This window comes from Thrips palmi, unplaced genomic scaffold, assembly GCF_012932325.1.
Source record: "Thrips palmi isolate BJ-2018 unplaced genomic scaffold, TpBJ-2018v1 HiC_scaffold_8, whole genome shotgun sequence".
Classification (NCBI taxonomy): domain Eukaryota; kingdom Metazoa; phylum Arthropoda; class Insecta; order Thysanoptera; family Thripidae; genus Thrips; species Thrips palmi.
Window position 1 is genome coordinate 11,921,364 of NW_023144635.1, and position 27,997 is coordinate 11,949,360.

A 27,997-nucleotide genomic window follows, 5' to 3' on the forward strand; every position below is an offset into this window, starting at 1 on the left:
AAGGGAAACATCACACAAGTACAACATCATAAATGTAATATTAAATGAGAAATGTGTATAAAAATTTGATGCATTCAAGATACACTAATAAAAGTTACCATGAACCCAAAATATGCACAAAATCACAAGAGTATGACCACAGTCATGGCATGGTAACATCTTTGTGTGTTCACAAACACACTTTTAAAAACCATTCATGTTGAGCAAATTGACAACTTTCTACGAATTTAAATACATACCTGTAGCATAAAAATTAACAGGTTACATTCTAACATTTCAAAAAACTCATCGCCTTTTTTCTCATTTAAAATTCTAATCCAACAAAACTTCATAAATATATTTTGCGTATTCCTTTAGATTCAGAATTACATAAAGCTGCTTAGTGATAATATATGGCAACTTCACAAAAATTTGGAGTAAAACAAATCTAATTACTTTGAGCATTGTATTTAACTACATCGACTAACTGGACTTGCAGTTCCAATATAATATAATATAATATTTGATATTCTAACTTTTAATGCACAAATAAGTAACTGTGGTACCAACTTTTAACTCCGTTACATTCTACTAAACATATAATCACAGACGCAATGCTGTAAGAGATTTCCAGGTAAAGAGAAATCACAATGTCATCTTGCCAGTTAACTTGTAAAATAATTTAAATAAAACTTGCATCATAGGCAGAGTATCTACATACTGTGGGAAGGTCAGATTAGATCAAAATAAATACAACTGCAATCTCAAAGGGAAAGGAAAAGAAAGAAGAGTTGATATCAAGAAAAAAGTGCAATAGATGGACAAAAGAAAACCTGGGTGAGTACTGCCTATCTATGTTCCTAAGTATTTTATTTACACATGTAACCATCAGACTGGACAGCTCACAAGCTATCACATACATTGTTGGACTATAAAAATAACAAACACAAAACATCCAAGACATAAAAACAAGCGTCATACATTGTACAGATAGTACTATGGTAAATTCATAAAATAACATGAGTTATTTAAGCAATGAGGTGTTTTGACCTTCTGAAAATTACAGGAATTTCATAAGACTGCTACTGCCACTACCACAGAGCAGTATTTGGAGAGAGCAAATCCCTTGATCACTGCAAGGATTTTCTAAAGCAACAAGAAAAATAATCCACTAGTTTGAAATGCATCACAAGTGGCTCACAACATGACATGTTTTCTAATTGAGAGGGGAGGAATGTGCGATTGGGAAGAGAACACACAGACTACATTTGTATACTGAAGCCAGTATTGAGCCAGCAAAAACTACCCATAAAAAGTTGATTCATACAAGGTGTACCTTCTCCAAATTGAAAATTTGACAATCTGAGACAAAGCACCAAAAGAAAACTCGGTCCCTGATGGCAAATTCATCACCTGCGAGCTACTGAGTAGCACATACCACCATCTTTGATGAAAGAATTGAAAAGCAGATAAAAAGAATAAATGCAATTCCCATTTATTAGTCTGGGATTTATTCCAGAGAATTTCATAAAATTTATACCTAACACATATTTTAAAAATGGATACCAAACGCACAAGCACCGTACAGCGATCAGACTAACAGCAAGTAATGTTGCACTTTCACGAAGTATGGAGCGGCCGTCGGTGGCCTAGCATTGTCTTAGAGCACTTGCAGAGACTACCAATTTTCTGCCGATCCTCACATTAACCTCTCTTCACCTTGAGTACTACCAAACTGATGGTCAGGAACAATGCGATCCAAATGATGGTGGCAAAGAAGCCGTTGTACACGTCAGGTTCGTTAATTTGCCATCCACGCGTGAGCATGCTGCGCAGTGACGTGGTGGCCATGGTGAGGGGAAGTCCCAGCGAGATGTAACGCAGAACAATGGGCATTCCCTCCACGGGCCAAATGACACCTGCAACACAATGGTCCCATTAAAATAGAAATTCAGACTAGCCAAATTTAAATTAAAAAAAAAAAAAGCTGAGTGACTACTGACCACTGAGCAGAAGGGTGGGGTAGAAGCTGCCCAGGGCGAGCTGGATAGCGTTCCGCTCTAGCTCGCAAATCGCAGAGATCACGAAACCTGAAACACGCCAAAGGGAACATGTGGGAAACCACCCTCAACTCAACAAAGTGGCACTGGCCACACCACACCATTTTCCGAGGCGCTTACCGAAGCACATTCCACAGAGACCCTGCAGGATGGTGAGGATGATGACCCAGAACATGTCGCCCTTGCACTCCACCTCGAACACGGCGATCATGAAGATGAGCACGAGCGCGGTCTGGCCGCACATCACCACGAACTGCGTCACCACGTGCGAGAAGAGGATCTCGAAGGGCGACACGCCCGCCACCCAGGACCGGTCCAGCAGCCCCTCCATGCGCTCGATGATGAGCGCGGACGACGTGAGCGCCACGGCCAAGAAGAAGACGATGGTGAGGATGACGCCGGGCGCCACGAAGTCCGTGAAGCTGGGGTTGTTGCTGCCGTAGATGGGGTCCTTGAACTGCAGAGGGCGAGAGGGTTAGCCGGCACACGGAGGAAGCAAGGACTTGAGGCGGACTCGCTCAAAACGCACCTGGATGGGGATGTCGGCCAGCTTGGGGTTGTTGTTGCACTGGGACAGCAGGTCCTGGGCGAAGTCTCGGTACGAGAACTGCAGATCTCGGTTCAGCATCAGCCCGATCTGCTGGTCTGCAAGCACGGGGAAGTTCCGTCAGTCCCTGACAGCATTGTGTGGAGAAGTGAGACGCGTCAGTCGCACGCCAACTTACTGGACATGTCGAGCCAGACGCGGATCTCGCTCTGGTCCAGCGTCTCGTTGTCCGAGCTCTGCCCCAGCGCCATCCTGGCCACCAGCGCGTCCGTGAAGTTCTCGGTGAAGTAGAGCGCGCCCCAGGCCTCGCCCATGCGGACGGCGTCCAAGGCCTGGTCCTTGGTCTCGTAGTAGTCCTGCGGGGCAAGGGCCGCCAAGGGCCGGTCAGCGAGGAGCTCTCCTTCCGGTCGAAGGGAACGAGGCGGCGACACACAGTGGGCCAGAAGACCGGTGGAGGCGGCCAAAACTCCAGACGCGTTTTGAGCTCCAGAGTCGCTAAACAGGACTCGAACTGAACGTGTGACCCCACCAATAGATTCCTCGTTCGGAGAACAATCCATTGGTGGGGTCACACGTTCGGTTCGAGTCCCATTTAGCGACTCTGGGGCTCAAAACGCGTCTAGAGTTTTGGCCGCCTCCACCGGTCTTCTGGCCCACTGTGCGACACTCACCTTGACTATAGTTTCATTATCTAGCTGCTGTATGTATCGACAACTGAGCCAGGATAAGCTGCAGTTGTTATACACGGGGCACTCCTTGGTGGTGAAGTTCATCTCGTGGTTGACGATGGCGAGGTGCAGTCCGGTGGGGTTGCGTCCGATGGCGAGGCAGAACAGGATGACTTGCATGACGGGCAGCGCGAAGATGAAGAGCATCACGCTGCACAAGAGGACACGCGTTAGCACCGCGAGGCCGTCACCGAGACCGCAGTCCAGTCCGTCGGCCACTCACCCCACGTTTCGCCACATCCGGAGGAAGTTCTTCTGCAGCAGGGCGCGCATCTTGCCGCGCGTCGTCAGCTTGCAGCAGTCCGTGCAGTCGTCGCAGTCCACCACGGGCTCCGACTTGCCGGGCCTGTTCTTGTTGAGGGCCTGCAAAGCAGAGGCAGTGTGTCAGCGGGGGCGGCGCGGCGTGGCACAGTGGGCCAGAAGACCGGTGGAGGCGGCCAAAACTCCAGACGCGTTTTGAGCTCGCGAGTCGCTAAATGGGACTCGAACCGAACGTGGTGACCCCACCAATGGATTGCTCTCCGAACGAGAAATCTATTGGTGGGGTCACATGTTCGATTCGAGTCCTGGTTAGCGACTCTGGAGCTAACGCGTCGAGAATTTTGGCCGCCTCAACCGGTCTTCTGGCCCAGTGTGCGCGGCTGGAGCCACGAGGGGGCGCTGGCGCTGCGTCACTCACGTCCAGGTGGCCGTTGGACTCGTTGATAAGCATCTCCTTGGACTGGTGGAAGTTGAGGCCGACGACGCCGCTCTCCTCCGTCACGAACACGGGCTCGTCCTTCTTGTTGCCCCAGTTGAGCGAGGCCTGCAACACGGTGAGCATCAGGCCGGGGCGTAAGCAACACATGCCAAACAGTAACACCACAGTGTCGTGGCGTCCTAGCGCGCACGACGGTTTACCTCGGCAGCGCCCTCGCCTCCGTCCTTCCAGGCGGCATGCAGGAAAAACAATGGTCAGTGTTTCGTACGCGTGTACCTGCACTGTCGGTCGCAACAGGCAAAAGAAATGACCCTCCGATAGACCCTCGGCCGAGGCGGCTCAGAAGGCCACGCCGGCATCAAGTCCATTGGACACGGAGCATTGCGTTTGCAACAGAAAGTACCGCCAGCGAAAGGGCAGACCATGCACTACTCCGCGCGCAAGAGACTCGACGCTTCGGACAAACCTCGCGCATCGGGTATAGACAGGGTTTCCTCTTTTGTCACTGAGTTGACACTTACGCGAAGTGTGTCCAAAACAACGCCTAGGTAAAGCTAAGGCTAACGTACCACCGAGATGTTGTTGGTCATGTTGGCGTCCGGGACGCCGGGGACGGAGTTGCCCTGCTTGCGGCTCAGCTTGAGGAACACCTCCTCGAGGGACAGGCAGTTGTACGTCGTGAGCAAGGCGCTGGGAGACTCCTCGGCCAGCAGCTTACCGGAGCGCATCAAACCAATCTGGAAAGGGAAATCGTTTGAGTCGAGCTACCTCATTCACATAGAACAACAGAAAAATCGAAGCCCGGCCAGCCGGGATTCGAACCCGCGACAGCTTTCGCGCGCCGGCCGTTCCCTTACCGCGTGGGCCTGCCGCGCCTCCTCGATGTAGTGGGTGGTGATGATGACGGTCTTGTTGCCGTCCTTGGTGATCTGCACCAGGTGGTGCCAGATGCTGCGGACAGACGAGGCAAACCGTGAGCCCGCAAACTTTCAGCAGAGCAGCAGAACAAGGCGCCCGCAGCCCGCAGGCCCACGACACTTACCTCTGTCTCAACAGGGGGTCCACGCCGACGGTGGGCTCGTCCAGGATGAGCAGCTCGGGGTCGTGCATGAGGGCCACGGCGAAGGACACTCGCCTCTGTTGGCCACCACTGCCACCAGCAACAAACAATCAGCGTCAGTCACACCACAGCCCGCGAGTTTCATTCGTCTTTCGGTGTTTGGTCCTCACCTGAGGTTCTTGACCAGACGGTTCTGTGAGGGGAGATCGAGGAAGTTGAGCAGGAAGTCTAACCGCTCCTGGATCTCACTGCTGGGCATGCCGAAGATCCATCCGAAGTACATCATGGTTTCCCGGATAGAGAACTCGCCGAGGAGGGCGATTTCCTGTCAAACGAAAAAAAGAAACACCTTTGAAACACGCTCGCGCGCCAAAAAAAAAAACGGACACGGCAGCGGGATTCGAAGCCGGGACCTTACCTGCGGCATGTAGCCAACCCGTTTGCCGGGCACACCAGAGCCCTTGGTGCCGGGCTTGCCACCCAGCACCCAGATCTCGCCCGAGTTGAGGTGCCGCCGGCCGACCAGGCAGCTCAGCAGGGTGGTCTTGCCGCATCCGGACGCGCCGAGCAGGCCGTAGCTGCAACAAGCAAAAGGTTCAGCAACGTGTTCATGTTCGCGTTCGGGCTAGTCGGGGCTAGTCGCGGGGAAGTCCTTCTCCTCCCCGTCCATCAAGCTGCCAGAAAAAGAAACCTGTGCTCGGCGGCAGGCCACAAGGCAGGCCAGGCGGACGCACGCACAAGACGCGCAACGTTTTCGCCAAGGTTCGTCCTGACCGAGTGAGTCATCGTCCGGGGCCGCGGGGTCGGAGCCACATTCGCAGTCGGATATCCCGCGCCCCGCCGCCTCCATCGGCCCGGCAGGGCCCCTAGGCCCCCCAGCCCCAGGCAACCTAAAGGCAGCCCCGGCGCCGGCTGACGGGGAGCCCCGTCATCTATTCAGGTCATAGAAGCAGGCGCACCGCTTGCGAAAACAGACCGCCATGGCCACCTGGCGGCGCTCGCGTCGCACGTCTGTCTGGTCAGGCCGTGGCAGCTACGGCTGCCCATGGCGCCAGAGGCTCGGCTACATCGCAGCGTCCCTCCGAGGCTACTCTGGTCCGTTTAGGGGAAATGAAAACCCGTGAAAACCTGCACTGTCTTACAATGAAATTTGACCTACAGGTGTTATTCGTATGTTGCAGTGAATTCAGCGCAAGCATAATACGAAGCAATATTCCTTCGTAAGACGAATCTTTTTAGCTTTTTCATTGTAAGATACAAAGGAAAACCTTCGTAATACGAAGAAAAACCACCTTCGTATTATGCTTGCGCCATTTCCTTCGTAATATGGGAAATTTCTTCGTAAGACACTAAGAGTGTGGGCTGGGTAATGAATGAACACCGAGTGAAGAACGGGGTCCACGTTCGCGGGCAAGCCACGGCCAGCCTCGCCCGCACGCGCCGCTACAAAGACATGTTTTCAAAACACGACATTTCCCACGACGCCCCCCAGCCAAGCCGTCGGCTCGGGCGGACGGACGGCCTCACCAAACAAACAACTTTGGGGTGGGTCAGTGAAGCCAGCGGGTACAATGTTGGGGGTTCCGAGGGTACACTTTGAAACAGGCCACCAAACTTAAAATGTAGCCCGAAAAGAAAAAGGACGGTGTACCACAATGCGATTGGAACGCTGCCAAAACGCCGACTGGTGAAGTCACACCGCGAGGTGCCGGGGAAATTCGGAGTCGGCTTCAAGGGCGCGGAAGGCAGAGCCAATCGGACGACGCGCTTGTTGAGCTTGGGCAGGACCGTGCGTCCAAGTCACCGCCCCGCCGCCCGCCGCACTAACAAGTTAACGCAACCGTGCCAAAACTCCACTTCTCGGAATCGCAGGCAAATAAAGCAGTTGACACCTGCCGCGCCATTCAGAAAAGTCGCTTCTTCGCGCGCTCTGTCTCGGTCGCACTCATGCGGCTCTGCGTCAGGGTGCGAGAGAGACAGAGCGACGAGGGATTCTTGGGAATCGTTTGGCTGGGCGGGCGCGGAGCGCGGATCGAGGACTCATCCATTGACTTCATCTTAGCGTGCCAATGAGGATGTAACACTCGCGTGGCAGAAACGACGCTCGACGTCGAAACGACGTGCGAGGGCGAAAGGTGCCAATGGTTTCCACAATAACGCAAAAACTCATCCACAAGTCGAGGGGACACACAAAAAGAGAAAAAAAAAATCACTCCCACTTTTGGAGTTTTCACAGAAAAAAGTAAGGCGATGGGCAGGCATAAGGCAATTTGGGAATGGGAGCGATCAAACACGTGTGGCCGGCAAGGGGGACAAAAACAAAAAATAATTCACTTATGTCCTTAGTCGGTGAAATTAGTCCACGTTTCAATGCACGCACTCCAGGGCTCTAGCAAAAACTAGAAAGTAGATTTGCCAGCCAGCCGAGTTCAAGGTTAAGAGCACGGCCGCAGTGCCATGGCACTAAATTTTGATCTGTTCGAGCATTGCCTTTTTTGAAACCCAAGTGCAGTGCAGACGTTGGCAGACGAGCTATGGCTGCATTCTGAGCAACTGTCTCTAGGCCACGCTGTTGGTTTTTGCGCCGATTTCGACAGCTGAAGGCGTTAGCACCCGGTTAGATTTATTTTGACCTTGCACGACAGCAGCGAGTGACCCTGAAATGCAGCACGGCTAACACCTTACCAAGGAGTTTGGCTAGCAATTGGGAAGGATTTAAAGGATCAAAACCCATCGCCATAGCGAAAAACTTCCTTCGCAAGTTTGCCAAAGCAGCCAAAAACTTCCCAAAGGTTGAAGCGCAGTGGCGTGTTGGACCCTCTTGCTACCTGCAAGTTGGTCAAGTTCTGCTTTTTGGACACGTCCAACGGGGCATCGGGGGCGGTGGGCGGTGACGTCAGGCCCGGGGGCGGAACCAGCGCGAGGACACAAAGGGGAAGCAGGACGGCGGGAACGCGTAAGAGGAGGACGCCAGTCAGGACACTGTCAGGACGCGAACGGGACCGGGACGACCTCAAAGCCATGGGCATGGCCGACACAATGGCATTTCACGTATTCCAATTGACGCACATCTTTTTTGTCCGTGGCCGAAACCCGAAACGCGCGCGCCAGAGCCTAGCGGGGCCTAGCCTCCTTTCCGTCCAGGAGGACGGCGACGGGCGACGGCACGCACCACCGACCGAAACAGGTCCGGCGTCGCACAGTGGGCCAGAAGACCGGCGCAGGCGGCCAAAATTCGAGACGCGTTTTGAGCTCCAGAGTCGCTAAATGGGACAAGAACCGAACGTGTGACCCCACCAATGGATTGCTCTCCGGACGAGGAATCCATTGGTAGGGTCGGTTTGAGTCCCATTTAGCGCTTCTGGAGCTCAAGACGCGTCTGGAATTTTGGCCGCCTCCGCCGGTTTCTGGCCCACTGTGCGTCGTACCCCCCAGTGCAAAGGCCGCGCCAGCGTCCAGCCGGGCTGCGTCGCTGCTTCGCTGCGCCGGCCAACAGGTTTCTTGGTCGTCGGCCCGGCCAGGCGCGGCCCGGGGAAAACCCCCCAGCGGGGCCAGTCAGTCACTGCGTGCGCCACTAGGCAGGGCCGGGCAGAGTCGTCAGCGCGCTGGGGGCGGAGCGGGGCGGGGATCCAAAATATTCCTCTCCATCCGGTTGGCGGCAGGTCGGCCGAGGCAGCGCACGACGCAGTGCCCAGCCCTCCGTCGAGGACGGGGCACTGCAGGACCAAAACGCCGCGCGGCCGGCACGGCCAGTGCTGCCACCGCCGGCCACTGCCCTCTGCGCGCCGCCAGGGTCGCCCGGCCCGCCGGCCAGCCTCCACAAAACGAGCAGAAAGCGCCGCGCGGAATACTAAACGCGCACGCACTCCACGGCCAGGGCGGCGAGGCGGCGAGGCGAGGGGCCGATGGACAACGAGACCGACAACACGTCCGGTGTGGGCACGGCGATCGCCCTGGCGAACGGCCTGGCCGGCCTGGCCTGGACTGCAGACGCGAACAGCCCGGCGGGTAGGCAGGCCCGTCGCACAGCCCTGCGCGCCGCCGGGGCAGGTTGCCTACGGTGCCATTACCATTACCATTAAGGGCTAGACCACACATGATCGTATGCCATTTCGGGCCCGACACATGCTCGCCTGCACTGCAAAACGAGACATGGCCGTCCTTACTAAGGTGACACTTTATCCCGGCGGTTCGTTTCGATTCTTCGCAGCCCGGCCCCGCGGTCGGCTGAATCCGAAAAGGGCTTCCATCTCTGTCTCTCTCGCACCCGTGCGGAACGCCCCATGAGTGCGAGTGAGACAGAGCGACGGGAGCAGAGAGCCCGCAGGTCGCGGCCGATTCCCCAGCGCGCTTCCGCGGCCACGCTCTTCTTGTCGTGGAGCGACGCGCCTGCAAAGTGACGCACCGCGACCGCCAGCCTGCGCCAGCCGGTCGGGATGACGTCATCGCGCGTCGGAAGAAAAGAAAAGGGGTCACCGCGCAGCAGCCTGCGAAGCGCGAAGCCTGCACTGTCGGGACGCTAGGCCTGACGCCGACGTCACGGAGGCTTCACCGGCATCGCGTATTCCAGGCTAGCTGGACCACTCCCATGCCCGGCATGCTCTGTCTCTCTCGCACTTCTGCGAGGCGCCCCGCGAGTGCGAGAGAGACAGAGGCGCCGCTCGGAATCAGCCCGTCGCCATTTCCGACCGACCGCGCGCCACGCGCGCTCAATGCAATCGGCCCCACGGGGACGGCAAAGAAACCATGCGGCAAAAACCTGTCCAAGAAGCACCATTCTAAAGTTGACGCTTTACTGAGCTCAACTGAGAACCGGGCGTCCTGCTTAGCAAGCGAAGCACTTCCTTCGACTTCCTTGAAAGTACGAGGGGAATATATGGCCTCCGGCAGGGGCTGTGTTAGGACTAAAGGGGGCAGCGTTGTCCACTGACAGGGGGTAGAGACTCCGTACTCACATGGTGCCCTTGGCGACGGTCATGTTGAGGTTCTGCAGCACGTGGTTGGGGTTCTTGTTGGTGCCGTAGTGCTTGAAGGCGTGCCGGACGCACACGGCCTGCTGGCGCCGCGTCCACACCGAGCTCTGCTGCGTGACGAGGCGACGGCCGTTGCCCACGCCATCCTTGTCCACGTCCACCGTGGCGGGGCTGGTGGACACCACGGACTCGGGGCCGCCGCGCTCCGCCAGGCTGTTGGCCTCTCTGGAAACAAAAAGCAATCGGTTAGGAAACGTGGCGGGAAGAGGATTAGCTCGGCCGCCTCCGCGACAAGCAGGCCGTCGTGGCGTCCGGGATGTCCGCGGGGCGGCGCGGCGCGGCCAGGCGCGAAGACGCGTGTGACGCCATGGTCGCGGACGAGTGGCTGCTGGCGCCGCCACAGTGGGCCAGAAGACGGGTGGAGGCGGCCAAAACTCTAGACGCGTTTTGAGCTCCAGAGTCGCTAAACAGGGCTCGAAACGAACGTGTGACCCCACCAATGGATTGCCCTCCGAACGAGGAATCCATTGGTGCGCTCACACGTGCGGTTCGAGTCCCATTTAGCGACTTCAGAGCTCAAAACGCGTCTAGAGTTTTGGCCGCCTCCACCGGTCTTCTGGCCCACTGTGGCCGCGGGCAGCGCGCGGGCGTGGCGGGCGGGGAAGGCCCAGTTTGTCACGCCTAGTTGGCGGCGGCACGCCACTAGCCGGCGCAGCCAGCCGGCGAGACGACGCTTAGGACGGCGACGCACAGTGGGCCAGAAGACCGGTGGAGGCGGCCAAAACTCTAGACGCGTTTTGAGCTCTGAAGTCGCTAAATGGGACTCGAACCGCACGTGTGACCGCACCAATGGATTCCTCGTTCGGAGGGCAATCCATTGGTGGGTTCACGCGTTCGGTTCGAGCCCTGTTTAGCGACTCTGGAGCTCAAAACGCGTCTAGAGTTTTGGCCGCCTCCACCCGTCTTCTGGCCCACTGTGCGACGGGGAGGCAGCCGGCACTGGCCGAGTCGGGCCGAGTGCACTGACCACGCGGCTGCTGGGCACCACAAGGATCCTTAAGGATCGCCCCGGCCTTGTCCCCCTTCCCGGCCGCCTAGACGCACCGCGCGGCCGCAAAAAAAAAGTAAAACAAAGATAATAAAATCGGGAAACTGGGTCGACAGCTGCGCGGAGAGGGTGACCGCCTCTCTGCTTTCTGCTGGCTCGGCTGTGAGCCCTTTCCACTTGCAGCCGCGACAAACGCGCGTTCTGCAGAGCCCAGCCCTCCGGCAGCCCAGCCAGCAGTATTTCTGCGGCCCGAAGACATTCCCCGTCGAGACAGCAGAAAGTAAACGTGTCGCAAGGGTGCAGCGCTGCAGAGCCAGACCAGAGCGGGCCATCTAGGCGGCCCAAAGCGTGGGAAAGCGAAAGGGCGCCGAAGGGGCGGGGCCGAAGGGGCAACCGGGTCAAGGGCAGGCGAGGCAGGCCGCAGGGCGACGCCGGCGAAGCACTCCCAGGACACCGCGGGGCCCACGGGGGCCGCCCCGCACAGTGGGCCAGAAGACCGGTGGAGACGGCCAAAACTCTAGACGCGTTTTGAGCTCCAGAGTCGCTAAACGGGACTCGAACCGAACATGTGACCCCACCAATGGATTGCTCTCCGAACGAGGAATCCATTGGTGGGGTCACACGTTCGGTTCGAGTCCCATTTAGCGACTCTGGAGCTCAAAACGCGTCTAGAGTTTTGGCCGCCTCCACCGGTCTTCTGGCCCACTGTGCGAGGGCCGCCCCGTCACCGCGGGAAGGAGTCTAGCCGCCGCTCTTTTTCTCTTCAGACTCCAGCGCAATGTCACCCGCAAGCAACCTTGCTCCAAAATGGCCTACCACCTTTTGAAAATCAGTCACCCCGTTCCAACGTCCATTTTCGGCCCCGCCAAATGTAACACAAAAGTTGGCCGCAATCAGTTTTGAGTGAGTTTCTAGCACGGCCCGAAATCATATTTTTGAGAACTGAGCCTTCACACATTTTCGACGAAGGCACTTTCCTATTTTTTTTCTACAGTGTATTCATTACGACCGAAGGCAAAACCCCTCCGCCCCCACCCTCCTGATTACCCACACGTGGTTGAGATCCTAACGCAGTCCTTCCTCTCTGCACCGCCACGGCAGGCCACGCCGCCACGCCACGCCACGCCTCCACGGCACGTGAGCAAGCGGCAGAGTGTTTGCACTTTCGCCACGGACGGGCCGAGGCACGGCGTCGTCCGCCGCGTCCACGCCGCGCGCAATGGGACCATCAGCCTCCTCCAGACTGGACAGAGTGACGCGATTACTTGCGTCACTGCGTCTCCGTCCCCCTCGAAGGGACGGACGGGCAGACGAACCGACGAGAGGAGCGCCAATGAAGCAGACAGAGCGCGCGCGCCACCGGCTGCGATGTGGCACATATCGAGCACCTGAGTCAGCAGCGGGGCGCGCGCGTCACGTCAACACAGCCAACACGCAGTGCGGCGGCACTGGTCACTCCTTGGAGCACCTGGCGCTGGCTGGCGCGGGCCGCGGGGCCGCCGGCCAAAATGCACGCACTTCCAGGACAAGGCCCTGGAGACCGTCGCGGTGCGGCGGCGCGGCTCGCCTCGCCACGGCCCGGCGCGGTGCACAGCACAGTGCGCACGGTGCAGGCCGAGACAAGCCAGTGCCCCGCCAGGCTGTGCCGCCACGCCAGGCATTGCATCACAGCCATACCAAGGCTGCATGCCGCCGCGCCGCCGTGGCGCGCCAACCATCCCTTCCTCATAACGGCCCGAGAAAGAGTTAGCAAAGCTGTGGCGAAGCGGGCGAAGCGCCGAGAGGGAGGCGGCGGTGTCAAACGAGCTTCAGGGCTGCCGCCGCTTCAAAACGCGCTCGCCCTTTCCACCACCGCAGCGCTGGCGGCGCCAGGCCGGGCCGGGCGAAGGACGAACCCGATGTGCCAATTTGCACCTGATTCAATGTCACGGCCAAACCGCGGCGGGCGGGAAGGGGTTTCGCCTCGACAACCAAATGGACGGGGTTTCTGTTGCAGCCGGTCGTGGGGGTATTTAGCATACTTGTGCCTCTAGGCCACGCTGGCCCGGCCGGCTTGGCCGGACAGGCACGAGAGAGACGCTACACCCACAATAACAGGGAAAGTAGCGATACACATCGGCAACTTTGGCCCGTCCCGTACATTAAGAAATGAGCGAATTGCACTTATGTTTAACCCCAACGGGATTTGATGCTGAGTCTGGGGTCAAAATAGATGGTATTTTCTTCATCAGCGCCCTTAGAAACATGAGAAACAATGCAAAAACGTGAATAAAAAGATGGTCCGGGATTTGAACCTGGGTCGAAACTTCTCCGATTCGATCGAAACTAGCACCGTTGGTTTCGTCTCGTCATCCTGATTCCAAAAATATCCCTACGTGCTCTTCTAGCTGTATCCGTTGCCGAAATCCTTCGACCCCATGTAGACCACGATGCACCTGCAGCAGCGTCCCCGGGGCCCCGATCGGATTTGCTGCCACCGGGCGGTTCTTAGGGTCACCCAAGGAGGCTACATACCAAATTTGGTCAAGATCGGACCACGGGAAGTCCTCGGACGGACGGACGGACGCACAGCATGCATCATACTATATGCCCGTCCCTCCGGTATTTTTTCTACAAAAAATACACGGGACGGTCCAATTACGACACGCAACGCGCCGTGACCCTTCCAGAAAAAAGACAAGGACCGACGTCTGGCGCGTGAGAGAAGGAAGACAAAGACCGAGATACAGTCCAACTGCCAGACAGAGGAGCACGTCAACAAATGGCGGTGCAGCACGAGGCGAAATTTTGTTCGACCCGCCAGGCTATGTTGTCAGTAATAGGCAGGGACCTCACGCTGCACCGGTGCCGAAAGGGTTACCCACCTCAGTCTACCATTGAGCACACCCAGGTATCGCCGACTTAAAACGCGCAACAAATCTGGGCTAAAGGTTACGAGCAGGTTAAAGGAATCGTTCTGAAAGAATCTACTGAGAAATTCCAGAAGCAAGAAAAATATGGGCTACCCTATAGTTTCATGACTGATTCAAAAGTTAGGCGTTAAATCTTAGGCGTTAAAGTTTCAAGTCTTATCCCCTTGGTTAGTTCAGGATCCCCTACGGAGCAACGTCCACACTGTGGCCGCTGATCCCGGGGAGCGCCGCCAGGATGACACTCGCTGGCCTTCGCCGCGCGCGTTGCAACTCACACCACACTGTAATGCCTCGCTCGCCACTCTTACGAACCCTTTGCCAAGAAGGTTGCATTTTCGCATGTTTATGCACGCTCTGTCATTTACAAATCAATTCTTCGCGACCCATGCTTAAACAAAGCACTCTAAATGTTGTACAGCGAAGATTCTCCGTATTATGGTGAATATGTTCCATATTATGGTGGTGCAGCAGGCTTCGAAACATACCATTGAGAAGTCACTGTACCTTATAGATATTTTGACGAATTTCGTTGGTATTATGGAGAAAATCTCCAGCATATAATATGTTGGTGCAGCCTCTCACCGTAAGACATTTACAGTGCCTTCGTAAGTCGTGCAGTGCTTCGAGCATCGCGTGGTGCACTACTACTGCTCGCTCTCTCTCTCTCTCTCTCTCTCTCTCTCTCTCTCTCTCTCTCTCTCTCTCTCTCTCTCTCTCTCTCTCTCTCTCTCTCCGTCTGTCTGTCTGTCTGTCTGTCTGTCTGCGTGTCTGTCTGTCTGTCTGTCTGTCTGCGTGTCTGTCTGTCTGCGTGTCTGCGTGTCTGCGTGTCTGTCTGTCTGTCTGTCTGTCTGTCTGTCTGTCTCTAGCTCCCCCGCACTACAGCGTGCATTGCGTCTCCAAGCGCGGTGCCTTGCCTCCTCTCGGCGCTTGGCTCTGCCTGGCTCGGCCTGCAGGCGGATTCCGCACGGTGCTCTCGTCGGACTGTCTCTCTCGCACTCTTACGGGACGCCCCGCGAGTGCGAGAGAGAGAGAGAGAGAGAGAGAGAGAGAGAGAGAGAGAGACTTGGCTTGGCTCGGCCGCGACGCGCTGCATGACCCTCGCGGTGCCTCGCGCTGCACTCGTTGCGCTGCCCGGGCGGCGTAACGCAGCAAGCAGCAACGCGGTAACGTGCATAAGGCGGCACAGTGCGGTAACAGCGGTAGAAAGCGAGACCATTCAGAGCGCCGCGCCAAAAAGCTCTCGAAAAACGGCTTGATAGGCCGGCCCGTCGACGGGACGCTGGTCCGGCGCGGTGTGTTCACGAGCACCGGCCTCGCAAAGTTGTCAAAATCCAAAATGCGCTGCCTTTGGGCGGCCACACTCGCTGTGGTCAAAGGCTTCCCTCAACGTACTGGTACTCGTTCGACCCAACTCTTTCACGCCCCGCCTCGGCAACGCCTTAATAAAGCACACCTCGCTTGCTCCTAACCAGCTTTTGTCAAAGCGTTTCCGAAGCGGGGGCAAGAAAGAACCGCATCTAGGAGAAAGGTGCGCGCTACAGAGCACTGGCGAATCGTCCTCTGATCCCCGGCGGCCTGGAGCCGGCACGCCGCGCCGGACGAGCTTTAGTGCAGCGTCACCGCGTCCATGAGTGCGAGAGAGAGAGAGAGAGAGAGAGAGAGAGAGAGAGAGAGAGAGAGAGAGAGAGAGAGAGAGAGAGAGAGAGACCCACCCCCCACTCGGATCCGTCTCCAAGCCCGGTGTGCGCAGCAAGTGCAGCAGGGCGTCACACACTTATCATCTTACGATGGTAACGCGAACGTAACATACGCTGAAATCAAAACATGCGTATTACGCTGAAATGTCATCGTACTACAATCAGAACGTGCGTAATACGTTGAAAACATGCGTAATATACGTTGAAAATCCTGCGTACCTTACGTTGACATTCGTGCGTATTATGCAGGTTGGAAATTGGTCGTACCTTACGATGGAAAATCATCGTATTACGCACGAAAACCAACGTAAGATGATAAGCGTGCACACAGTCAAAATTTGAAAGCAGCAACGACGATCTGTTTAGTGGGGGCCGAGCCCCAGCGACCTAATGACCCACACCTGTCAGGGTTAACGTCCTGAGGCAACGGCCGGGCATTGTCGTGCCAGTGTGCCAGTGCCACGCGCGGAGCGGCGGCGGAGCACGCCGCGGCATTCCGACAGCCGTCCCTGCCGAAATGCAAATGGGCGCCACCACACTGTGGACGCAGCCGGGCGAAGAGGAAGTAACAGCCTTCCGCCTTTTCGGTGAGTGCAGCTCGCTCACGCCTCGTAAACAGTGTGGGCGTCATCAGGTTCGAAAAATCAAGTGACCCTCTCGAGGGGGGAACAGCTTCCCACTTTCGTTGTACAAAATTTGACCGCATTCCACAGGTGGCAAAAACGCCTGTAAGTAGGCAACATGTGTGGCAAAAACGTCAGAAATCTTGCACAACCTTGCACATTCACACAATCATTGTACACAAAGTTTTCCAGTGGGTCACCCCTCGGACCCTCTCTGCATAGCTCGGAGCCAGCGCGGGGCGGTTCGGAGATTTTAGCCAGCGCCCAATGACCCTGATGTGTATTAAGGTGGCACTGCCTGGTTCCCACAGCAGCGGCCAGCTCTCTGCCGGACTCTGGCGGACCGGTCGAATTTCGCGCCAGCGATCGGCATTGGAAGCGAAGAGCAAGCGACGCACCGCCGCCGTTACCAAACGATGCGATGACAACGCCTCCACGGCCACCGAGGCGGCCGAGGCGGCCACCAAGGCCCGGCCGCACCGGGGCCGCACCGGGGCCGCACCGGGGCCGTACGAACCGAGCCGCCGAGGCATTGCCCGCTCTTGCATCAATGATTACCACATTTTCTCCACCAGCTGAGCGCGCGGTCCGGACTCCGGCAGCCCAGCCAGCCAGCCCGACCCACACGGCGAGCGTAATGGCAGAATTAAAAAATATTTCAGCACCGCGGCGCGCCTTGTTTCTCCAGCCGGGTTTCTCCAGCAGCACGGCCTGGACGAGCACCACCAGGGCGCTCGCCGGTCCTCGCCGTTGTTCGGAAGCGAGGCTTCCAGCTTGGTGTCTCCGGCTGGCGGGCTGCGCGCTGCCGGCCCCCACACTCCGCCTGACCTTTTGGCGGTGTACCAAAAGAACAAGTGCTTGTCGACCAAGGCCGCCGCGGCGCGCAGACGGTTTGTGGTCACCGCGGTCACTGCGGCTCCGCTCGCGGATATTATTCGGCGATCTGGTATCGCGACACCGGCTGGGCTCACACCAGGCGGACACCCGGCGGCACTTACGTCGCGCTATTATTCGGCCGGCACTGGCTGCGCTCACACCGGGCCGACCCCCCGGCGGCAACACACTTACGTTATGAGCATGGTGACGGGTAATCCAGGAGGTTATCCAGGCGGTAATCCACAGGCGGTGTACACTAGCACTTCACAGAGGTAATCCAATGAGGTGTCGCACAAACACTAGCGCGGCATGTCACCCACACGTACTCGCCATTTTCGCACAGCGCACACACACACACAGGATCACACACCCACACACGCGCGCGCGCGGCCTGCCTGTGGCCTGCCTCACTCGCCCGGGTCTCCAGCTGGGCGGCGTTGGCGGCGACGCGGTGCTGCACGGTGCGGCACTGCAGCCAAGTCGACTGGCACTGGACGCGAAGCTACTTTCCCAATGCGGCTGGCGGGCTGGCCCCGGCTCGGCTCGGTTCTATCGGCCTGCCCGGGCCTGCCCGCCGCGGCTCGGCTCGGCTCGGCGGCCCGCCGCCCCGCCGCCGCGGCAGAAGGGGGCGCGGAGCGCGGAGCAGCAGAGCCCCCCTCACCTGGGCCGCGCAGCGCGGAGCGCGCAGCACCGCCTGCACCGCCCTGTGCGTTCATCCTGCGTGCAGCGGCCGAGACGCCTAGCGCCGGCCACGCCGGCCCTCCAAAAGGCAGCTCTAGGTCACCGCGCCGCGCACCGCCATTATCAAACTATATTCTTCGGCGGGGCGGGGCGGGGCGGGGCGGAGCGCGGACAAGAAGTGCTCCCCTTCTCTCACTTTCTCCGCTGCGCGTCCATGCATCTCGTTCATCCCGGCATTCCCCCGGGCCACAAGACAACGGTGCTCTTGAGCCGCGAGCGGGCGCACCAACACACTGGCGCAGTCCGACACGCGGGCAGACTGACTGCCACAGGATGACTTGCCGACAGACTCGCACTGACCGGCCAAATGACTGAAAGGCGGTCTGACTCGCACAGGCAGGCCGACCTGCGCTGACTGAATCATTGATAAGCCACACAAACCGGGCAAGTTTCCCGATAAACTGACTCATTGACACAGTCTGACTGAATGACCAGACTGTCCCAGACTGAATGACTCACACACACACACGGACACGCGCGCGCGCACGCGCGCGCTCACGGCGAAGACAGACAGGCAACCGGAGCCGAGGCAGGAGGAGAAAAAAGTGTCGCGATTGACGCGGCGCGAGAGACAATGGCTGAGAAAATGGCCCTGATGCACATGATGCCATCACCATTTGGCAGCGACCGCGCCACGAGGCGAGGCGAGGCTGCCCCGGCACCACAATGACGTGCGCGGCGAACACGTCGCCGTCGGCCAGACGGCCACCAAGCCAAGCGCAGCCCCGCGGGCAAGGCGATACAAGGGCCTCCAACCGCCGGCAGGGAGCGATAACTCGACAAAAAACAAGGCGCATGCTGTCTGAATCCCCCAAGCCCCCAACGTCATGCATGAGGTGGCTTCATTTTAAAATTTGATGACGCTCCGGGGTTTGCGAGGTGATGTGCACTTTTTCTTTCCATTTCGTGTGGGGGCGCTGCGGCGTGACACGCGGCGAGGACGGCGTGGAGCGCCAACCAATCAGCGTCCGCCAATCACTGCCCTTCCTCGCTTTTACCGCGCGCCTTGCATTCAAGTCTCCGGAAGGCCGGCGGGCCGAGGTGGCGGCGTGGACTCGGATCACCCAAAGGATCGCCGGCGAGCACCCTGCAAACGGTGTTTCGTCGCCCTGTCTCTCTCGCACCCAAGCGGGACGCTCCTTGAGTGCGAGAAAGGCAGAGCGACGAAGCTGTGGTTTGGAATCAGTCCGCTGGCGGCGCCAAGGTCGCGGCCAGCTTGGGCCGGTGTGGGTGGAGCCGGCGAGGCCCTGCCGGACCACGACGGCGACGTCCGGGGCAGCGAACGAAGGGCCCTGAATCCGAACACGGCGCCGACGGCGTGGCGTGACGTGCCCAAACAATTCAACGGCAAAAACGATCCGTCCAAACGCCTCGGGGTCCCCAAGTCCCCATCCTCGTCTCTCCGCAAATTGATCCATCTGCATATGCATCGCTCTGCGCGGCTTTGAGCTTTGAGCCGCGTTTTTGCGGTTTCTTCTTCTCCTTCTTCTTCCTCCTCTTCTTTGCCGTGTACCCTCGAATGCTTCCTCGTCGCCGTGACATTGCCGCGCCGCGTGACGCCGCCGTGGTTCACTTTTCTGACGAGATGAAATTTTAAAAGGAGGAGTAACCCGAGGACAAGCAGTTCACCTTGGACTCCAGGAGCTGCAGCAGCAACGGCGGCGGCGGCGCTGTGGATGCGCCCCTCTCCCGGCCGCGGCACAGTGGGCCAGAAGCCGGTGGAGGCGGCCAAAACTCTAGACGCGTTTTGAGCTCCAGAGTCGCTAATTAGGACTCGAATCGAGCGTGTGACCCCACCGATGGATTGCTCTCCGAACGAGGAATCCATTGGTGGGGTCACACGCTCGGGTCGAGTCCTGTTTAGCGACTCTAAGCTCAAAACGCGTCTAGAGTTTTGGCCGGTTTTGGCCGCCTCCACCGGTATTCTGGCCCACTGTGCGCGGCCACCTCGCGGTCTCCATTAACACCCAGCCTCACTCCGTCTCTCTCGCACCCCTACGGCCATCGCCCGCCATCGCCCGGCATGGCCCGGCATGGCCCACGAGCGCGAGAGCGACGAAAGCACTAATCGGAATTGGCCTCAGAAAAGCATCAAGTCATCCACGGGAAGGAGCCGGTTGGTGTGTTTTTTCAGGTGATTCCGCGTTCCCCATCGCCGCCTTCCGTCGCGGAGCGGGGCGGGGCGGGGCGGGGCGGGGCGGAGCGGGGCTGAGCGGGGCGGAGCGGGGCTGAGCGGGGCTGGGCGGGGCGGGGCGGGGCGATCACCGAGACTCTCGCCCACGCGCACGACAGTGACTGGGAAATGAAACAGTGCGGTGTTTGCACCCGCCCGCCGGCTGCAACGCGGCCCCGCCAACGCACTGTGGGCCGTGCAGCGCGGTGCAGCGCGGTGCAGCCTATGCAACTGGCCGTTACATATTATTTATTGTGGGCCGAGCCTCGCCTTTCACCGGCAGTCAGTTCAAGCGGCCGGCGGGCCCCTGTCTCTTCCGCGTGGGGCACCCAAAGCACCAACGCGGAGCAAAGCACACACACAGGCTCCGAGACAGAGCGCCTGTGTCCGGTGCCCGGCCGGAGCACAGTGGGCCAGAAGCCGGTGGAGGCGGCCAAAACTCTAGACGCGTTTTGAGCTCCAGAGTCGCTAAACAGGCCTCGAAACGAACGTGTGACCCCACCAATGGATTGCTCTCCGAACGAGGAATCCATTGGTGGGGTCACACGTCCGGTTCGAGTCCTGCTTTGCGACTCTGGAGCTCTAAACGCGTCTAGAGTTTTGGCCGCCTCCACCGGCTTCTGGCCCACTGTGCGGAGCTAGCGCGCAGCCCGGCGCAGCCCGCAGTGCGTCGTCGGGCAGGTGCCGCGGTGCCGCCACCCCGTCCTGCGCCGCCGCCCGGCCTTGAAACCCCCCTTCCCCCGGGCGGCGAAGTCCAGCGAGAGCCCCTCACGCAACGCAGCAACGCGCCTCTCCGCCGCGCCGTGCGCCACGCCGGAAGGTCAACCAACACGGCGACACGGCGCGGCACGCCACGCTCGTTGCAAAAGGCTGTGCGCGCCGTCAAATTCACGTGACCCGCACTCAACCCGGATGCATGGCAAACGCCGAGCCGAGTAGGAAAGAAATGGAAACCAGACAGACGGCGAGAGAGAGAGAGAAAGAGAGAGAGGGGAGAAACAAAAAAAAGGAGAGAAAAAAGAGACGACGCGGCGCGCGCTGCGCGCTCCAAGGGCCTTGGGCCAAGGCCGCGTACTCGTCCGGTCAGCGTCCCCGTGCCCCCGCCGTGGAATTCCCCCGAGCGGGGAGAGTCGTGCCCCACAATCGGGGATCAAGCAAAGCCGGTTACGCGTACTGACACCAACGAGGGGTGACCCACTGTAAAATTTTGTGTACAATGATTGTGTGAATGTGCAAGAATGTGCCAGATTTCTTGCTTTTTTTGCCACACATGTTGCCTACTTACAGGCGTTTTTGCCTCCTGAATATGGAATGTGGTCAAATTTTGTACAACGAATGTGGAAAGCTGTTCCCCCCTCGGACACCAAGCACTAAGTACCGGGTGCCCGGGAAAATACAGGACAGTGCGATGGGTGGCCTACCCTGGCTGAGCCGCAGGCGCGCCTGCCGAGCGGCGTTCGGGTGGCTGGCGAGCAGTGGTGGGGGAATGGCAGTGGGGATCGGGCAGTGGCGGCCAAGGTGGAGGGGCAGCAAAGGGTAGGATAAGGCTCCAGGGGCACCCACGACAACCCCCGCGACTACCTCTTCAGAGTCGCGACCACCCTGCTTTGCAAACACCCTTTCAGAGTCGCGGGTCGCGAGATCCTCGCGAAGATATCAACAGGGGTGCCACGAGGACCCCGCAAACGGTGTCGCCAGGACAAGCGCCAGGATCTCGCAGCCCGCGACTCTGAAAGGGTGCTTGCAAGACAGGGTGTCGCGTGGGTTGTCGTGGGTGCCCCTGGAGCCTTATCCTACCCTTTGCTGCCCCTCCACCTTGGCCGCCACTGCCCGATCCCCACTGCCTTTCCCCCACCACTGCTCGCCAGCCACCCGAACGCCGCTCGGCAGGCGCGCCTGCGGCTCAGCCAGGGTAGGCCACCCATCGCACTGTCCTGTATTTTCCCGGGCACCCGGTACAAGCACCCTTTTTGGACAAACCGCTTCATCAAGCAAGCCATTTGCTGCCCTGCAAAACCAGGAGGATTCGTTGAGGACCCTTCGGCGGAGCCCTGGGCAGCCGGGTGAAACGGCGTGCAATGGACCGCCTTGGGGCCGCCGCCGCAAAGGCCGTTGCCCCGGCCCCCAGGCCCTTCAAGGACTCGGCGGGGGCCGAGGGCCCAAGGACGTGCTGATGCAACCAAGGGAGAGGGCGCCGAAAGTGTCATCAGCCCGCTGGACCCACACACCAGCAAAGCCAGCCGGCGGACAGAGCGCGGAGCACGGAGCGGCCCCGACCCAAAAGTGGGTCTCCTTACATAAGGCGCGGGGGTGGGGGTGGAACCGGAACAGATAGGTATGACCCGTTCTGGTACGGCCGATCCGGTCCTGGGTCCTGGCGGCCGCCACTACACTGCGCAGGCCGCGGCACCGCCACCCCGGCGGGGCCTGACGGGGCCCGGCCAAAGCTAGCAGACGATAAAAAAAACAACGGCCCTCTCGGCAGGAACACAGCGAGCTGCGGGGACAGAGGACCGGCGGCCCGGCGGCCCGTGGGAGGCTTATGTAAGTCGCCGAGTGCACTCCCAGGCCGCCGCCGCCGCCGCTGCCACCGCGTCGCCGACGTCGCCGGGCCGCAGCGAGACAGGTGCCGGAGTGTCTGGCCGAAAATCAATTATTCATCATTTTACCTTGATTGGCTCATTGAGACGCTCGGCGGCCGGGCGTCGTAACACGCGGCAGGCCGAACCGTCCCGGCGTCGCTCTGCCCCTCTCGCACTCACGGAGCGTCCCGCAAGGAGTGCGAGAGAGACAGCGCGGTTCGGAGTCAGCCGACAGGTTTATAACAACTCGAGTCGACAACGCGAGAAAGAGAAAACAATTTTCAGGCGCGGATCCTTGGCGGACTCTACGCCCTCTCGGCTGGCTGCTCGGGCCGGCCGCCTGGGCCGCGAGTACACGCGTGGAAGCCGCCCATTACCACGTCCGCACGCTCGCAGTGCTGCCTGCGCCCTTGGACCGCCCCGCCCGAGCAGCCAGGCGCCCCGCCCCGCCCCGCCCCGCCCCGCCCCGCCGTCCAGCGACCCAGTCCGACATTCCAGCGACACTTTTACCGTCATTGCATGTGTCATCCACGCGGCGCGGCGCAGCGTGGTCCCAGGAGGGGGAGGCACCTCGCGCCGCATACAGATTAGTGGTTCAATGCCACGCTGGCCGTCAGTCTTGCCAACAACGGAGCCCTGCCAGCCAGCCAGCCAGCCAGGTGCCAGACAAAGGGAGCAGCGAACTCGGCCAACGCGCCTGCCTGCCCTTCAAAAGTACTATCGACAGACCGGCCGGCGCCAGGCACGCCACACCGTGCGAGTGTGTGCGTGTCAACAGAGCTAAATATGCGGCGTGTACAGTGTGGCGACATGGCGGCACATCGCAATGAGTGACCAATTAGGACCTAGTCCGGCTGCGCTACCACACTGCGCGCGTCGCTGCGCCACTGCACCACTCCCTGTCGCAAGGGTTTCGCGTTTCGCCGCGCAGACTACCAATTAGGAAGACACACCCCCGGCGTGCTCAAATTCCCCTGGTTTTCCTCATCTTTCCCGTCGATGGCACACGTGCCGGAGTGAGAGCGCCTGCCATGGGGCAGATAGGCCGACCCGCAAGGCGCGCGCCCGGCGCTGGTGGCCTACCTCGCGCCCGGCACTCCTCGCCGCGGCAGGGACTCGCAGCGATTGGCTGCAATGCGTCGCAATGCGTCGCAATGCGTTCCATTCCACTTTGGTACGCGTTTCCGGTCCGAGCCGCCAGCCTGGCTCCAGCCTGGCTCCAGCCTGGTGGCCCAAGGCGGCAAGGTTCCTCGGTTGCGATACCGCAGGATCTTTCCAAACGCGCCGCTCCCTCTCCCATCCCATCCGAACAGTGCCCGCTGCCCGCTACTCGCCCTGCAGACAGACTTTTAACACCGCGCCGGTCCGGCGGCGGCAGCAGACTCATTCCGTCGCTCCGTCTCGCTCGCACCCCCGCGGGACGGCGTGCGAGTGCGAGAGAGACAGAGCGACGCGGCGAGAGGGGCGGGCGCAGACACCGACGACGGCGACGGCTCACGAAAAGTGGGCCCGACACTGGCCGCCGGCGGCGCGGCACGGCGCGGCACGGCGCGGTCGTGGCGAAACCCTCATCTCGGAGGAGAGTCTGGCCTGGAGAGTCGAAAGAGGTGGCGCGGAGAAAAAAGGGAAGTGTACGGCCAAACGCGCGCAACCACACCACCGGCCCAACCGCCTGGCATGCAAGCAGCAAGCACCAAAGTCGAGTCTCAGTCAAAACGCCAAACGCACGCGGAACACCACGCCGCGAGACAAACGCGTTCCTTCCTCGTTCGCAACACGCCGCGCCGCGCCGCCTCGCTCTTTGTAGCGTTGGCACGTTTGGGAGTGATCCAAGCGGCCCGTCCGGACCGGACCGGAGTCCGGTCGGCTGGCGCTGCTGGAGCCACTCCAGTGGCGGAGTCCAGGCCAGGCGTGTCCAGGAAAGTGGCGGCCCGTCCCAGTTTGCCCCGGCGGCTTGCAGCCTGCTTGCAGCTTGCACCACGCGCTGCAGCCGGAACCGGCAGAAACTCGATCCGTTCGCAGTTCACACATTGTCCATTGTGTTTCCATTTCTCTTTCACGAGTGTCGTGACCTTTTTTTTGCAGGGGTTCTCCAGCGCTCGTCGCTGCTGGAGCTGCAGGCGCGTCCCACAGTGATAGGGCAGCCACACACCTGCGATAAAGGCTGGTGGCGGCGGCCCGGGCTGCCCGGTGGCCGCGCCGTCCACGCCGTGCCCCGCCCGTTAGTTCGGCCCCTCCACCGGGCCTGCCTGCCTGCCTGCCTGGCCGCCGCTGCCTGCCAGCCCCGCCTGGCCGCCAGGCAGCCCCGCCAGGCAGCCCCGCCAGGCCACCGAGCCGCATTGCGTTACGTAGGGTTACATCACACAAGTAACGTTCGATCTCTGGCGGGGTAGGGCCTCGGCCGGCCTCGGCGTCAACTTCCAAAGCGGCAAACGCGGGGAGGAAGGAGGTGGGGGGGGGGGGGGGGGGCAAGTTAGGCGGCGGCGACTCTGTAGCTGGCCGTGCGGAGCGTGAGCGCGGATCGGCGCGGATAGACACGACGTGAGGCGAGATTGGGGAGCCGAGGCTTGCCCAGCCTGTCACAACAAACGCACAACACGGCGCAGCATCCAGACGGCGTGAGTCAGTGGTGCCCCAAGGCGCTGTCCGGCGGCCTTACACTGTGCGAACGTGAACGTCCGGCCGGGCCGGGCCGGGACCCCGCGGGGCACGGTGAATGCTGGAGGGGGTTCGGGGCGTCTCAACGGCCGGGCAAGGCCGTCTCGAGCGCAGCGCAAAGACCTCTGGAGCCATCGAGAAAGAAAAGCCAAGCCGAGACACTGAGGAAAAGCCTTGCCAAAGCCAAAGCGGTCCACGCAAAAGACTCCAAAAGGCAGGTGGCGTCCCAATACACACTTCCCTCAAACCGGCTCCAGCTCCAGCGGCTCCAGCGTGCTCCACTTCCGCGCAGCGCGGAGCGCGACGCTGTCCCCGGGGCCGCCAGTCCGTCGCCATGCAGTCCGACACGCCGCCGCCCAAAACACCGGCCGGCGGGGACAGTCCAGCAAAAAGCGCGCCGTAAACGAACCATTCGAGCCGAATATCGACCGCGGACGTCGCAGTGCGGCGCTGGGCCACGCTGCAGGCCGGGCGGCGTGCACCCGCCGCCATTCACCTGCCCGCGTGCTTGCAACACGCTCACATAATATTCCGCACCATTATGGCGACAAAACGGGTTCGCCAGGCACTTCCCTCGCCATTCAGCGGCGACAAGGAGTGCAGGCCGTGCACGCCGACGAGGAGGCCGTCAAATCCGCGCCCCGCGTTGTCCGAGGCCGTCACGTGACGAGACGTGACGCGACGTGACGCGGCCGTGACACGGCCCAGAGAGTTACTCGAGGACTCGAGACAACAGGCCGCCCTGTCCGTCGGCGTGCCACGACGCCGTGCCACGCAGTGCGGTGCGCGATGCCCGGCGATAGCCGCGGGCAGCCGGCCGCTTCCGAACCGCGCGTCGCTGCTCTGTCTCTCTCGCTCCGGAACGGGGCGCTCCACGAGTGCGAGAGAGACAGCCGTTCCGAATCGTGCGGCCGGCCGTGCGCGCCGCGAGCGCAGTGACAAGGCCTCGCGCACAATGGCGGGGAGGCCAGTGCTCACTGCAATAAAGCCACCGAGCTGGAGCCAAATGTAACATTAATGTTGCATATCGTCGCAGGAATCCTAGCAGGCATCTGCAGGGAGATCCTGAGCGCTTCGCCGCGCAGTGGGCCAGAAGACCGGTGGAAGCGGCCAAAACTCTAGACGCGTTTTGAGCTCCAGAGTCGCTAAACAGGACTCGAACCGAACTTGTGACCCCACCAATGGATTGCTCTCCGAACGAGGAATCCATTGGTGGGGTCACACGCTCGGTTCGAGTCCCATTTGGCGACTCTGGAGCTCAAAACGCGTCTAGAGGTTTGGCCGCATTCACCGGTCCTCTGGCCCACTGAGCGCCGCTCTGTCTCTCTCGCGCCCCTGCGGCGTGACAGCGACGGCGCGGTTCGAGTCAGCGGCAGGGCACGCGTTGACGACGGCCGAGAACGAGGCCTGCATGCCCTCGGGCCTGCCGCCGCCCCGCCCGCCCGGCCGCGTGCGCGCAGAACGCAGCGCGCGTCAGCGGAAAGACCGGCCGCGCCTCTGTCTCTCTCGCACCTCCACGGAACGCGCCGCGAGTGCGAGAGAGACAGAGCGCGCCAATCCGCGAACACCCACACAGCACAAAGGAGCGGGGCGCCGACGACGGCAGCGTGCTGCGCGTTGCGCCTCCGCCGGGGCAACGAACTCGTCCGCCTGCATCTAGGCCTGCAGGCCTAGGCCGTCCAGACACCGGCCAGCACTTTTGGGCGCCGCGCGGCCCCGCCCCCCTGACGCCCAGCCAGCCGGCCAGCCCCACAGTGCAGTGGCCCGCGCAGTCGAGCCCCAGCCTGCCCGTTCCAGAGCGAGCGAGTTCTACCAGAACTTGTTCCAGAACGGGGTGCAGCCAAACTGGCGCAGGCAAATTCATAGAAACACGGATAACAAGAATCTCGAATACAATGTTCTGATTTTCTTATCCTTTGCGTGACACATCGTCACGGTGAGGTCAGGGTCGCGGAGAGCCACTTCAATTATTCAATTTGTTATTTCTGCGGGAGTCAGCTTGCGGCGGGCCGAACGGCAGATGCCACCTCAGGCATTCTCTCACGCGCCGCGGGAGAGGTTCGATTGTTCGATCCCCGCCGGGGCGAGGCGCGGCGTGCCATCCTCCCTGCAGCCAATTACAAGCACACACCGCTAATCACGCAAAGTGGGCCGACGGATCGATGCACTTCTTTCGCCAATCCGCCGCGCAAGCCGGCAGCGTGCAATCGAGGCGAGAAAAATAATGTAAAATAAAACATACAAAAGCCGTTGCGTTAATTAGCTCGCGTCTTTTGTTTCGCGCGGGAAAAAAAATTATTAGAAGGAGCGGGTTTTGCCGGGCTTTGGCAATGCCGTGGCGGCTCTGAGGCGTTTCCGCGTAGCGCGTTGGGCCGATCAGGGAGTCCTCGCCGCCCCACCCACGCTGCCCGGGCCGGCCTGGCGAGAACGCAGCGGCAGTCCGAAGAGCACAGGCACCTGTCAGTCAGTCAGTACGCAGAACGGGGGTGACGCGCAACCCAGCCACCCAATCGGAAAAACCCGTGCCAACAGAATAAAACAGTTAGCTCCCCAGGGAAGCTACAAGTAAGGGCGATTCAGAGGCCAAAATGAGGGCCAAAACGGGGGCCAAAACGGGGGCCAAAACGGGGGCCAAAACGG

At 59.9% G+C, this 27,997-nt stretch overlaps 1 protein-coding gene across 3 annotated transcripts in view; it reads right to left on the reverse strand.

Annotated features, from left to right (window-relative positions):
- Window positions 1-287: 287 nt before the first annotated feature.
- The window catches only part of LOC117653206 (ABC transporter G family member 20), a 50,505-nt gene continuing 22,795 nt past the window's right edge, over window positions 288-27,997 (reverse strand). For 2 of the 3 annotated variants that reach the window (XM_034398707.1, XM_034398708.1), the window contains exons 2-15: window positions 10,030-10,272; window positions 5,493-5,652; window positions 5,245-5,399; window positions 5,057-5,164; window positions 4,872-4,965; window positions 4,584-4,751; window positions 3,994-4,119; window positions 3,538-3,677; window positions 3,258-3,465; window positions 2,765-2,942; window positions 2,569-2,684; window positions 2,160-2,496; window positions 1,983-2,069; window positions 288-1,898 (exon numbers count right to left, since the gene is read on the reverse strand). In XM_034398707.1, coding sequence (XP_034254598.1) covers window positions 1,684-1,898; window positions 1,983-2,069; window positions 2,160-2,496; window positions 2,569-2,684; window positions 2,765-2,942; window positions 3,258-3,465; window positions 3,538-3,677; window positions 3,994-4,119; window positions 4,584-4,751; window positions 4,872-4,965; window positions 5,057-5,164; window positions 5,245-5,399; window positions 5,493-5,652; window positions 10,030-10,272 — 2,335 coding nt within the window. In that variant the 3' untranslated portion in view covers window positions 288-1,683. Of the gene's footprint in view, window positions 1,899-1,982; window positions 2,070-2,159; window positions 2,497-2,568; window positions 2,685-2,764; window positions 2,943-3,257; window positions 3,466-3,537; window positions 3,678-3,993; window positions 4,120-4,583; window positions 4,752-4,871; window positions 4,966-5,056; window positions 5,165-5,244; window positions 5,400-5,492; window positions 5,653-10,029; window positions 10,273-17,395; window positions 17,633-27,997 lie in introns of those variants that run through there. The other variant, XM_034398709.1, reaches the window with a different exon arrangement.